Source organism: Pagrus major, chromosome 18 (genome assembly GCF_040436345.1).
Source record: "Pagrus major chromosome 18, Pma_NU_1.0".
NCBI lineage: Eukaryota > Metazoa > Chordata > Actinopteri > Spariformes > Sparidae > Pagrus > Pagrus major.
Genome location: NC_133232.1, coordinates 34,315,853 through 34,328,247, shown reverse-complemented (window position 1 = coordinate 34,328,247; position 12,395 = coordinate 34,315,853). Strand labels below are relative to the sequence as shown.

General features: G+C 43.1%; 1 protein-coding gene across 3 annotated transcripts in view; it reads left to right on the top strand.

The window, feature by feature from the left end:
* The window catches only part of fam13b (family with sequence similarity 13 member B), a 75,746-nt gene extending 64,173 nt beyond the window's left edge, over positions 1 to 11,573 (top strand). For 2 of the 3 annotated variants that reach the window (XM_073486323.1, XM_073486324.1), the window contains exons 14-24: positions 236 to 307; positions 930 to 1,203; positions 1,319 to 1,460; positions 1,672 to 1,753; positions 2,505 to 2,711; positions 4,284 to 4,498; positions 5,723 to 5,806; positions 5,894 to 5,989; positions 6,071 to 6,456; positions 6,945 to 7,046; positions 7,655 to 11,573. In XM_073486323.1, coding sequence (XP_073342424.1) covers positions 236 to 307; positions 930 to 1,203; positions 1,319 to 1,460; positions 1,672 to 1,753; positions 2,505 to 2,711; positions 4,284 to 4,498; positions 5,723 to 5,806; positions 5,894 to 5,989; positions 6,071 to 6,456; positions 6,945 to 7,046; positions 7,655 to 7,778 — 1,784 coding nt within the window. In that variant the 3' untranslated portion in view covers positions 7,779 to 11,573. The remainder of the gene's footprint in view (positions 1 to 235; positions 308 to 929; positions 1,204 to 1,318; positions 1,461 to 1,671; positions 1,754 to 2,504; positions 2,712 to 4,283; positions 4,499 to 5,722; positions 5,807 to 5,893; positions 5,990 to 6,070; positions 6,457 to 6,944; positions 7,047 to 7,654) is intronic. The other variant, XM_073486325.1, reaches the window with a different exon arrangement.
* The last annotated feature ends 822 nt before the right edge of the window (positions 11,574 to 12,395 follow it).

Below are 12,395 nucleotides of genomic sequence, written 5' to 3'. Positions count from 1 at the left end.
CTATAAACTCATCAAACATTTTGTGAGCTGTGTTTCTCCTTCATCTCCCCCATAACCAATCAATCCCAAGATATCTCGTATGACTGAGGAAAAGATTTGACACTTTGTCATTATACACAAAAAACATAAAGTCACATGTAGTGAATGAATGATGACCTCAATGCTCGTCTTCTCTACTGTCTCTCTCCCTGTCCCTCCTCCATTTCTCCCCCTCTTCCTCCTTCCATCCAAACAGCGTCACCCCCCTCCCATCTCCACCTCCCTCCCATAGACTTCTCATGTATGCACCTGCAAAAAGAAGGCCACGGTAAGTAGTTACACCTCCACCAGCCTGCCCATCCTTCATCTCATCCTTTCTCATTAACTTTTTCTTTTTTTACTGTTGTTTTTGCTGGTTCTGACACAGCACGGGAAGCTTTATTGACACATTCTCACATTTTATAATGTGCCTGTGTGGTTATGGATAAATCCCTGCATGTGAAACACGCGTCCTTCCCTCGGATGTGATAACACGGCTGGCGTTATCTTCCCTCTTGCCTCCTGCTGCAGGGTCACTGGGCAGATTGATCTCTCTAAACACAGTTTTTCTCCTGACGCCGCTTCTCTGTTTCTCCCTCGTCTCTTCCTTCACCTTCCCCACTTTTTCCCCTCTACTCGGCTCATTAGCATAACGCTGACAGTCAAGACACCGTTAATCAGGCAGAGAGTGAGTCAGCAGGGTACAAAAGAAGAAAACTTGTTGTTGAATGTATCAGCTCAGCAGCCCCCCTCCCAGGCAGCTTTTGTGTGTGTCATAATGACATGAACGGCATCTACCTCGCTTCTAACACTCTTGTGAGCCAGGGATTAAATTGATCTTTTCCCTCGTCCTCTCCTCACCTCCGTTAACTTGCTCTGACTCTCTCCTCTCTTTATCTCTTTCTCTCCAGACCCCGTCCCGGCTTACAAATCCTGGCAGGACGACAACGAGAGTGGAGAGGCGCAGCTCTCCCCGCTGGCCGGTCGCATGGTTCCTCTCCCCCCTCTGCCCCTGGAGGAGGAAGGCGAAGAGGCAGAGGAGGAGGGAGGACAGGATGCCTCCCCCTCCTCCTCCCGGTCCCACCCTCACCTCCTCGCACGCCGCTTTCTCGACTTCGGAGCCCACAGTGCCCAGCGGTTCCTCCAGCAGGACCTGGACGCCACCTCACCCACCAAAGCACAGAGGTACGATGAGTGGAGAGCATTCGTCTATAATCAGAACCTGAAGGCATTTTCTTTGGTACAAGTCGGAGCAGAATTGAAAAGTTTATTCATACTTGTGTATCCTCCGTCACTCCAGGCCACGTCGAGCATCGTTTGGCTCCAAAGAGGCGATGAGAGGAGGAGATTCAGTGACCCACCAACTCACCAAGAAGCTCCAGCACCTGAAGAAGAAAATCAAACAGTTTGAAGAGCAGTTTGAGAAGGAGAGGAACTATAAGGTAAAAATAGAAATGTAAAGTGACTTTAGTTCAGTTAATTTATTTGCCATGGACACAACAGTAACATCTGTGCTGCAACATCTAACATGCACAGATGCACTGCACTTAGTGTTTATAGGAAGATGCTGATTCACACCCGTCAAAGGGAGGTGGAGCAACTTCTGTAGTGTTGTCTTGACATTTTCAGTGAAATATATTCTTTTCTCTGCAGCCTTCTCACGGAGACAAGGCGGCCAACCCTAAAGTCCTCAAGTGGATGACCGACCTCACAAAGATCCGCAGGCAGATTAAAGGTAGAACCACTCGCTCTATTTCCTGTGAATGTGCATTTGTGTGTGTGTGTGTGTGTGTGTGTGTGTGTGTGTGTGTGTGTGTGTGTGTGTGTGTGTCGGGGTTAGAGTGCCTGTGTGCCATCCTGTTCCACGCTGGACAGCTTGACCTTCCCCACTCCGAACCTTTGACCTTTGTAACAACATTGCATGTGTGCTGGTCTAACACACAAACACTCACAGACACACACGTGTCAGGAGTTGACGTGGCTCCCACCCTCCAGTGTGCTGGTGCGTCCTTGTGAACCCACATTCATTAGTTCTGTGGTGAGTTCAGTACGGTGAAACGGTGGATAAGACTTGAAGTTATTCATAAACAGTTTGCAGAATTTTTAGAAATGTCGATATTTCTTGGTAAAGAAATAATCTACAAAATAATCTTCCTGATCAGAGTTAAACTTGATGCTTCAGATGTTTTATTCTTTTGATGAAATGGCGATTAGAGTGTAAAATATGACATATCTGATGTGTATAGATAGTTTTCTACACTGTGACGTGTCTCTTGTGCATCGTTTCACCGTTCTGAACCAACCCCATGACGCTGAGGTGACGCCTCTCCTGTTTGGAGAACGCAGTGGCCGAAACATTTCTCTCTCTGTATCAAATCAACAATTGAAAACAACAATAACACGAGCACCCGCTCTCCACTTTCCTCCCTCCTCCTCCTATCGCCCAACGACCCATTGATTGATTGATTGACCGATCGGCCAACCAGGACGCCAGCACCACCTTTTACCCAGAAGCACGCTGAGGCACCAGGCTTTGCTGCATTCATACAGACGCCACCATGCTCCCTACTCCTCCCCTTCCTCTCCCTCCTCCTCCTCCTCCTCCTCCTCCTCTATCTGCTCACCTCCCCATCACACACTCACCCCCCCGCTCCACCCCTACTCAGGCCTGAGCTCTAGACCGTATCACCTCAGTAAGTACCAACCCCTCAGTAAGTAGACAACACCTTCACTACTGACAGTCACAATGAGGCGGCATTGTGAGAGCATCGTGCTTCTTTGCTTTGGTGTATTTCCTGTTGAAACTGGACATTTAACCACGGGTTTCTCTCTAAAGTGTGACCTGACGCTGTTAATTACTTTGTTTTAATGCAGGGATTTATCGATACATTTTTGTTTAAGTGTTGATTAACTGCTGACAATGTTTTTATGTAATCATGAACTGTACTCTTAAACTTTTTACTGTGGACATTATACCAATGTCATCAATCAATATGCTGTAGGCATAAAGGAGGTTATTTCCTGTTATTATCATATATAAATAATACCTGAACATTTTAAACAGTATATACTGTTTCTACAAGGAAACAACAGTTTAATTTAAGCACCAAAATGGTGCTGACATGGCAGAAACATCGTCCACACAAGTATCTGAACTTCGAGCGACACAAGATCGATTTCCCTCTTTGCTGAAATCTGGATTCTGTCACCTTGATATCTTAACGCCGTGAGATTTTCAGCTCGTTACTCACTGAGCCTAATTAAAGATGCAATATGTAAGAATTGGCCACCTTTTTATGTAAGGTCACTCCAAACAAGGGGGCGGCATATAACTGCTAATTGCTGCTAACTGTAGCTGCCGTTAGCTAGTTGGCTTCTGCAACACAATACATACGGATGTTTTTGACATAACAACAAAAATGTTGTTTCTTCACACTTTTTTTAAGTGTTTCAAACCAAAATTCTTACATACCGCACCTTTAAATAAAAAATATATCAGGTATGATACCAAATTATAAGTTTCTGACTTGTTAAAACTGACTTACCTTTAAAATTGCTCCCAATTTGCAGGTTACATAAAATATAATGCACTTTAAAATAACCAGTACAGGAGTTGCTTGCCTTATCTACAGTTCACCTTGAAGAATACAAGTTTGGCCAAAGTCGGAGGCTTCAGTTCAGACTGACGTGTGAGCAGTACCGGAGCGGTACCGGAGCGAAAGTGGAGCATGAGATGAAGTGACGCCTCACTGCTTTGCACTCCATTCAAAACCCTCCCGCTCGCACAGCTGTCGTTTTAATGCTTGTGTGGACCTTGTTTCTGCCTTTATTATCGATGCTGCAAAATCCAGCAGGCAGCAGAACTGAATCCTAAAATTTGGACAGACTCAGGGGCTTTTCAATGTCTTGATTTTTTAAATTGTTTTTTACACTCCGACGATGTTAGAATATGCTCAGGAGGAGGTTTTTTGCTTGCTGTGTTTGGGTTCAGACTGTGTCCGGTGTTGTGGTTTTGTCTTCTTGTGTAAGCATGATTGTCTTTCTCCTCACATTGTGACTGGCTGGCTGACTTGAACCATCGCAGCTGTGTGTCAGACTCCTGCATGTCTGATCATCCAGTGAAAGATGTTTTATGTGCTGGCAGAAGATTTTCTCTTTTTAACCCATTTTTGTTCCTTCTTTCGTGCTTTACCCTCTGTATCCCCTCCCCTTTGTTTCTCTCCTTCATGTCTTTCCTCATCTTCCTGTCTTCCTCGTCCTTACAGATGCCAAACACCGTGCAGAGAGCGAGCTCGGCCCCCAGACTCGTCCTCGCAGCAACACTTTACCCAAGAGCTTCGGCTCCACGCTGGACCAAGGCGCTCACGATGCAGCGGTGGAGGCCAAGGGTCAGCATCCCACCCGGGAGGAAACACTGGAGCTCATCCAGCGCAGGGTCAAAGGGAAGAAGCAGGAGGACGGCTGGCCGGATGACATCAAGGTTAGCAGCTGATCTTTTTTTCATCAGAGACTGGACTCATGGCAAAGTCCTACACACCAAAACAGGTGTTTCAAATTGCTTCTTTTGTCCAACCAACAGTCCAAAACCCAAAGTCTCTTCATTTCCTGCCAGTAATGTCAAAGAAAAGCAGATAATCACCACATTTAAGAAGCTGGAACCAGCAAACGATTGAGTGGTCCCCTTTTATACTCACTCATAGATACCAGTCACCTTAATACGACTGTTTTTTTTCATCAATGCATTATTCGCCGAGAAAATTAACATAATTGTTGAAAAGCACCCTCTGTCATAATGTTAAAGAAAGTGAGAAAAAAATCCTGTATGCCCGTCCCTTTATCTGAATCAGCACCAAAAGTTAATGGGATCTATTGTGAGCCGAGACCCATCCTCCATCCAAGTTTCGTGGAAATGCGTTCAGTAGATTTTGTGTAATTCTGCTGACAAACGAACTAATAAAAAGAGCAGCGGCGGTGGAGATGCAGAGCTCTGATGTCATCATGGCCGTCGACGTTGTGACCCAGACTGACGGACCAGAGGAGCCAGAAGTAAAAATGATGATGAACTTTATTTATACAATACTTCAAAACAAAGTGCAAAATGCTTTAAATATATAAAATGAATTAAATACCACAAAGATAAAACATACAAGCAGAGCAAAAATAAAATCTAGAATAATAAACAAACAACAACAAATTAAAACAATAGAATCAGGATTTTCTTTACGATAAAAGAACGTTTTTAGTAAAGACTTGAAAAAGAAACTGACTCAGACAGCCTTATTTCCTCGGGCAGGTCGGTTCAGAGCCTCGTGTTTGTTTGGTAGCAAAAGCTCCTGTCAGCTTTAGTTTTAAGCCTGAACGCTGAACTAGACAAAAGACCACTGCCCGAGGATCTTAACGTGCGCACAGGTTCATAAGGTATTAAAAGGTCTGAAGTCTAATCCGGAGCAGGGCCCTGAGGAGCTTTAAAAGTAATCGATAAGATCTTAAAATCAATTCTGAAAGAAACAGGCAGCCGATGTAGACAGGCTACCACAGCAGTGATGGTGAAAAGCCGAGCTCATAGAGAATTATAGATAACGATGTACGCGTTCATCATTGTTGGAAGAATCGGAACCGATAATCAGTCAGTCCTGAATTAAAGTTGGAGCAGTTTGGGCAGAGTGGTTTAGTTAAAGGTTGTAAAAAAACTGTGTCTCTGTAGAAGATGACCAAGGAGCAGCTGTCCTGTGAGAAGACGGTCCTTCAGAAGAACCTGCTGCACTACGAGGGCCTGCACGGTCGACCGGTGAGTTACCGACATCCTGAATCCTTCCTGGATCTGATTTGTTCTGTGAAGCTGTTTCATAATTTAAACTTTGCCTCGATCTCTCAGGTGACCAGAGAGGAGCGTCTGGTGGTGAAGCCTCTCTACGACCGCTACAGATTGGTCAAACAGATGCTCACCAGAGTCAGCATCACGCCTGTCACAGTACGTACACACAATCACAACAACACACAAGATGCAGCGTAGGACAACTGTTAATATAAACCTCCCCGCTCTCTCCCCCAGGTGTCCCCCTCCAGTAAGAGGCGAAGTCAGACCCTCCAGCCAATCATCGAGGGCGAAACGGCTCATTTCTGGGAGGAGATCAAAGAGGAGGAGGAGGACGAGCGGAAAGAAAAAGAAGGAGGAGAAGGAGAAGAAGACGAGCGGGAGGAGGAGAAGGAGGAGGAGGAAGAAGAGGAGGAGGAGGAGGAGGCGGAGAGCAGCGGTGGGGAGATGCAGAGCTCCGAGGTCATCATGGCCGTCGACGTTATGACCCCGACTGACGGACCCGAGAGGAGCCAGAACCAACCTGACAGGCAGGGCAACTGCCCAATGACAGCCAAGATGGAGGAGGGGTCGGGGAGGCTGGCGCTGGACCTGCGGCTGTCCAGCTCCAACGCCTCGTCTATGTAAGAACACACACACACACACACACACACATACACAGATCATGTACTTCCTGTACACCTGTAAAAAAAAAAAAACTGAGTATCTCAAACCTTGCTGACTGTGCAGACACCAGCAGGAATAATGTGAGACGGTAAACAAACAGGTTTTATCTGATGAGTCTGTAATCTGGTTACCGTGTCGCCAAACACATAGCTGCTACACACACGCACACACGCACACACACACGCACACACACACACACACAAGGATAATCTTCTTCATCGGCTCAGGTTTGACCCTGACAGCTGATCCCTCACACCACCACAGTCCACTTCTTGGTCTCAGTGACCTCACTTCCTGTCCTCCTGTTCTCTCTGATGTCAAGTCTTAATGTTTACGTTTTGTTTTTGTTGTTGTTGTTGTTGTTGTTTTTCTTACATTATCTCGGTAACTTGAACTGTTTTCTCAGCACCATGGCAGCTTTCTCATGTATCCCATCTTCCTCCAGGCCAGAGCTGCTGGAACAGCTGTGGAAAGCCAGAGCAGAGAAGAAGAAACTGAGGAAGACCATCCGGGAGTTCGAGGAAGATTTTTATCAGCATAACGGAAGGTGGGTGGAAACACAGTCGCCCACATGAACACAGACAAAGTCAAGACTGTGAGCGTAATAGATTCAGAGTCGTTCCTCTCTCTCTTTTTCTCAAATAATTACTTAAACCGATGAAGTGATTATAAAATAATTGGTAATTAATTCAATTTAACTCTATTTTTTCTAGGCAGTGTTATCTTGTCTGATATGTGGGTTGGTAATTGCACAAAACAGATTGCAGTTGAAAATCCATGCTGCAGTTATATAAACATTTGGCCATTATTATTAAGATTGACAAACACCCTTTATGCCTTTGGAGGTGACCACTATGACAGATCAAGTGATCCTGGAGCCTTAAATTCCTGCTGTTGCCTTGAAAGAAACCTGTCAAGAGTCGTTAAATGTTAAAAGTCGAGTCTTAAACCTGAATTACTTCTAAAATAGCCAATATACAGATATTCAGATTGTGTGAGCCTGCTGGAAAACAGCTCTTAGTTTGCTCAAAGACAACTTATCAGTAGCTGCTGGTGTAGGAACAGTAAGCATGTGTCACTGAGAGGACAAAGCAGGGACTTCTTCAGGACATGAAATTAAAAGTTTTTCTCCTCTGTCTCCGTCCTCTGCTGCAGAAATGTTCAGAAGGAGGACCGGGTGCCGATGCTGGAGGAGTACAGGGAGTACAAGAGGATCAAGGCCAAACTCCGCCTCCTGGAAGTTCTCATCAGCAAACAGGATTCCTCAAAATCCATCTAGACCTCCTCAGATGCCACCTATCACCGCGCACATCAGCTCTCATCACTGCTGCGAGGACCCGCCGGGGGACGCCATCACACCTGGGAGGGTTTAACAAACGCTCCTCCAGACATGAACAGTCACCGCATCACGTCAAGGCGCTCCGTCACGCTTGACGAACACCAGTTGTTTTGCTGCATTCATGTCACGGAAAAAACTAAATTAGAGTGACTTGCTGGTTCAGAGTTACAGTACGCTTCGGAAAATTTAACTTTAATGTCATGATTTAACTTTTCTTTAACTTTCAGTAACGTTTAGGTGGATTTCTAGACTTACAAGTGTCAGTAATCAGATTAGGGATGGGAGTGACATGGAGGAACACGATGACTGTGTTGTCTCTGGCATACAACACCTCGAATGAGTTTTAATCGTTCTAATTTGCAAATTCTTTGCAAGACTTTGGCCAAAAAAGTGAAGAAAAATATGCAAATTTTAAGCATTTTGATCACAGAATCACTTAAATCATCACATTTGTTCAATACATACCTGATAATCTACGTGTGACTACAGATATTTATTTGTTGGTGATCTCAGAAGTCAGTAATGTGGAGATATTTTAAAGGGTGACGTTAGAAATGCATTTTTACAGATGTTTTCCCGTGACATGAACGCATCACCAACACCAGTTAAACTTAAAATCACTCCTGTCAGCCACAACTGATCTCTGCTGCCTCGTCCGACTGCATATCATATAAAAACATGGAGAAAAAGGAATCATCATCACTGTTTGTCTTCATCATCATCATCATCCCAACAACGTGACTCAAGACTTTGCACTCGTCTTCTTATTTCCTCGACTTCTGAGAAAGAAAACAAAAAACACTTTCTGACTTTTTACTTTCTTTTCTTTGGTCGATCGTTGTCGAATCTTAGCGGACAGCTCGAGGACTGGCATTTTAGACACTCTTTCTTTGGGACGTCGCACTGTTTCGGTTATTATTCTATTCTGTCTGTAAAACTTAATTTAACATCCCGGATGCTTCACCTTCTGAGTGATTTTACGCTTCACGTCACGAGTTTAAAAGCAAGTTTGTGTAGTGTGTACATACATGTTTGTGAGACACTGCTGTCACGTTTTTCTTGACTGAAAAAGAATATGAAAAAATAATTGTATTAACTCCCAGTGTGACCTTGGAGCTGTTGTGAAAGACTTTTTGATTTTCCTTTTCATTTATTTCTATTCTTCAGCATCTTTTTTCAGTTTTTTCTCCCTATTTTGGCAACATTTGTCAGTACGATGTACACTAGATTGGCATACGGCGGTGTTAAATAACTCTTAACTGTGTTTCCCATGAGCCTCTTGCAAGAAAACACTGCTCTGAAGTCATGTTCGTGATTTTAAAGGCAGCATTCGACTGATGGCGCTCATAGAAAACAGTCCTTCGATCAAGAGATTTTAAGATGTAGGTGGTCGTCTGTTGACTTTTTTCTTTGTGTTTCACTACTCGTGGCAGTTTCTGAGGGATTGTGGGTGATAAATGCGGAGAAGAGGAGCCAGTATCTGTTGCTGCTTCTTCTCTGAAACCAAAAGCATGTTGGCTGCGAAGACCGCTACTGGTATCAGCGCAGTTAGACAGAGTTTCTTAAACACCAGTGACGACACAGTCAGCGGTTGCCGTGCAGCTGATGCGACTGTTACAGAACGACTGGTGGTCTTCCTCAGTTAACGTTTGATTGTAGCTTCAAAGGCTGTTGAATAGATGAGGTGCCAACACTGCAGAAGCAACTCTTGTCCGGTGAGTCAGTGCTGAGGGTCTGATCAGTATGTAGCATGAGAGCGATCACAGAAACAATCCTCCGCTGTGTTTCTCTGCAGTCCCAGTGAAGTTTCATTTCCTGCTGGCAGGTAAAATGAGGGCAGGTGAGGAAGAGGAGAAGGTTTGAGGTGTGATGCATGCCGACATGCTTGTGCTCTTCATTTTTCTTCTTCTTCTTCTTCTTCTTCTTCTTCGTAGAGGCCGTGTTGTCTTGTATCAGATGAGAGTTAAGATGTCACAGTGTGATTTGAAACGTGGGACGAAGAAGTTGTCCGACTTCAGCCGGTGTGTTTGTAAACCGGCGTTGTCGGCGGGGGAGGTTCTATTATCAGAACCTCTTTGGCTCGTAAAGCGGCTCGACGGGACGGATGAGTTCTTTTCTTTGCTGAATTGCCAGAATCAAAGTCGACTGCAGTCTGTTGCAGACGTGTTGGTTTAAAAATCAAAGTTTTGAATGAGTCACGAGTTGAACTTTCTGAGAGTGCTTGTGAAGAATACGAGGGAGGGTGCGGTGTGTCTGTCATGACGGTAAGGTCCGGAGATTTGATGTAAAAAGATGTTATTTGCACAGCATTCACAGAATGCAGCCCTTTTGTGTTCTTTTTTTTTCATTTGTATTTCTAAAAATGAAGCACTACTTCTATACAAATATAAATATATACTGTACATAAAAAAACACCCGAAGGAATGAATGTCAGAAATGTTTAAATTATTTCAAACATTACGTTTGGCCCCCTTTGGTTCATTATATTTGTGATGCCCTGAGAATGTGTTTTTTTTATTATTATAAATATTGCTATTACTATCATAACCATTATTTTGTGTGATATTGACAATAATAATAATCCTTTTGTATCTACTCACAAACTGTAAAACCAGCTGTAGAAGTTAGTCTGGCACTGTGTGTGGCTAATCGAACATGAACCTGCTCCGTTCTCTGATTTCTTTCGTCGCTCTGTGTAATATAAGCTAATATAGAAGCAGTACTGTAGTGAGCTTGCATGGCAAATGAGAACATAATAGTATGAATAACACAATGTATTGTTTCTATTATTTGTGCCATGAAGAAGCAGCAATAATAAAAGTTGGCGTGGAGGTTTTACAGTACCGGGTAACGATGGGTGGGATCGACTGTGTGCGAATATTCGAGGTACATTATGATTTCTTTTAGTCGGAAGTGTTTTCAGCCTCACGTACACACACTCTGCTTAGACGGTGTGTTTTTACCACTGTTGTCAGCATAATGTTCATGTTGGCGCTGCTGAAAAACCAAAATAAGAATTTAAATGAAACAGGAAGTTGAACAGGGATTGAAAAGCCAATGACAGATGTGTGAAATCTGCAAACATTCCAGTTTTTATCATCATTCAAAAAGTGGAAACAATCCATCTTCGATCTCTGAAGGGCTTTTCTTTGACTTTACTTTTTGTTTTTTTAACAACAGTGAGCAGTTGATTTGTGTGGCGCCTCAGTTTTCTTGAACTTTGTTTTTCATTGTGCCTGCAACAGAGTGGTAAAACTCACATGTGGTTCATACGTTGTAAACTGTAAATGTGTCTCTGTCGGTGTACAGTTTGTTTCATCTCACACTCACCCAAACGACGTGCATGGTCGTTTCACACAACTGGAAATCACAGCAGACGTCGCTGTCGAAGATGTCTCACTCCTGCTGGAAGTGTTACAGAAACGATGAGTCTGTAAGGAGTCTTTGAATCTTTAAAGTTTAAAGGACATGAAAGTGAGAAATCAGACGCTTACTGACGTCTCTGACGATGACGTTTGCTGTGAATTCCTCTGACCAGAGATGTTTCTTGCTTCCTCCAGGACATGTGATACTGTGTTTTATCACATCGATATATTGTATGTACGTATGTTATCTATAAATGTTTTCTTACTTTGTGAATGCTTTCTGTCTGTTCTTCTTCATTAACAAAACGGATGAGAAAAAACAATCAGTAACAAACATTTACACATGAAAATAAACTTTACAAGCTTGCCATATCAGTTCTCCTGCTTCTTGAGTCAAATGAACTAAACTGTTCACAGCGCGTGGTGTGACGATGTTACTAAATGTTAAAAATAAATGAATATTTTGAAGTAATTACTGCATATTTACACTTACTGAGTTACATCTTTTACTACAATATTCAATATTCAGTTCAATCCATTTTCTAAGTCTGATCCACATAGTTTTTCTCCTGTTCATGTTAGTTTTTTAGGATAATCTTTCTAAATTAACTTCCTTAATTCTTTTTCCACCTGTGAAAATATGTGAGAAGAAAAACTTTTTCCATGTGTGAAGCCCAGTGAAGAAACTTTTTTCCAGGTGTCAAACTCAACAAAAAAAAAATAATTCAGGTTTGAAGCCGAGTGAAAGAAAAAAATTTTCAGGAAAAACTTTTTTCAGGAGATTTTTTTTTCCTTTATCATTTGAAAAAGAGTGAAAAAAAAACATTGTTCAGAATGTTTCAACACACTGTCTCATTTACAAAGTACCAGATTGTACTGCAGCTGAGTTACTCACAACTGGTGTGTATCACAAACAAAACAGGAGTCAGACTAGACACTGGTCCATGTTGGAAGTGGAAGGTTGGTGGAGATGGAGATTGCAGTCAGCTGGCGCTTCAAAAAGGGCTCCTCTCCTTCCTCTGACCAATCCTGTGTCAGCAATCAAGCTGAGCAAGCCAATCAGCAGGTCCAGCCTGATGCACTTCCCTGAATTTCTTTTTACTAAAGTAACTTTTTTCAGAAAAAGTTACTTTTCAGAAAAAGTTACTTTTCAGAAAAAGTTACTCTTCAGAAAAAGTTACTTTTCAGAAAA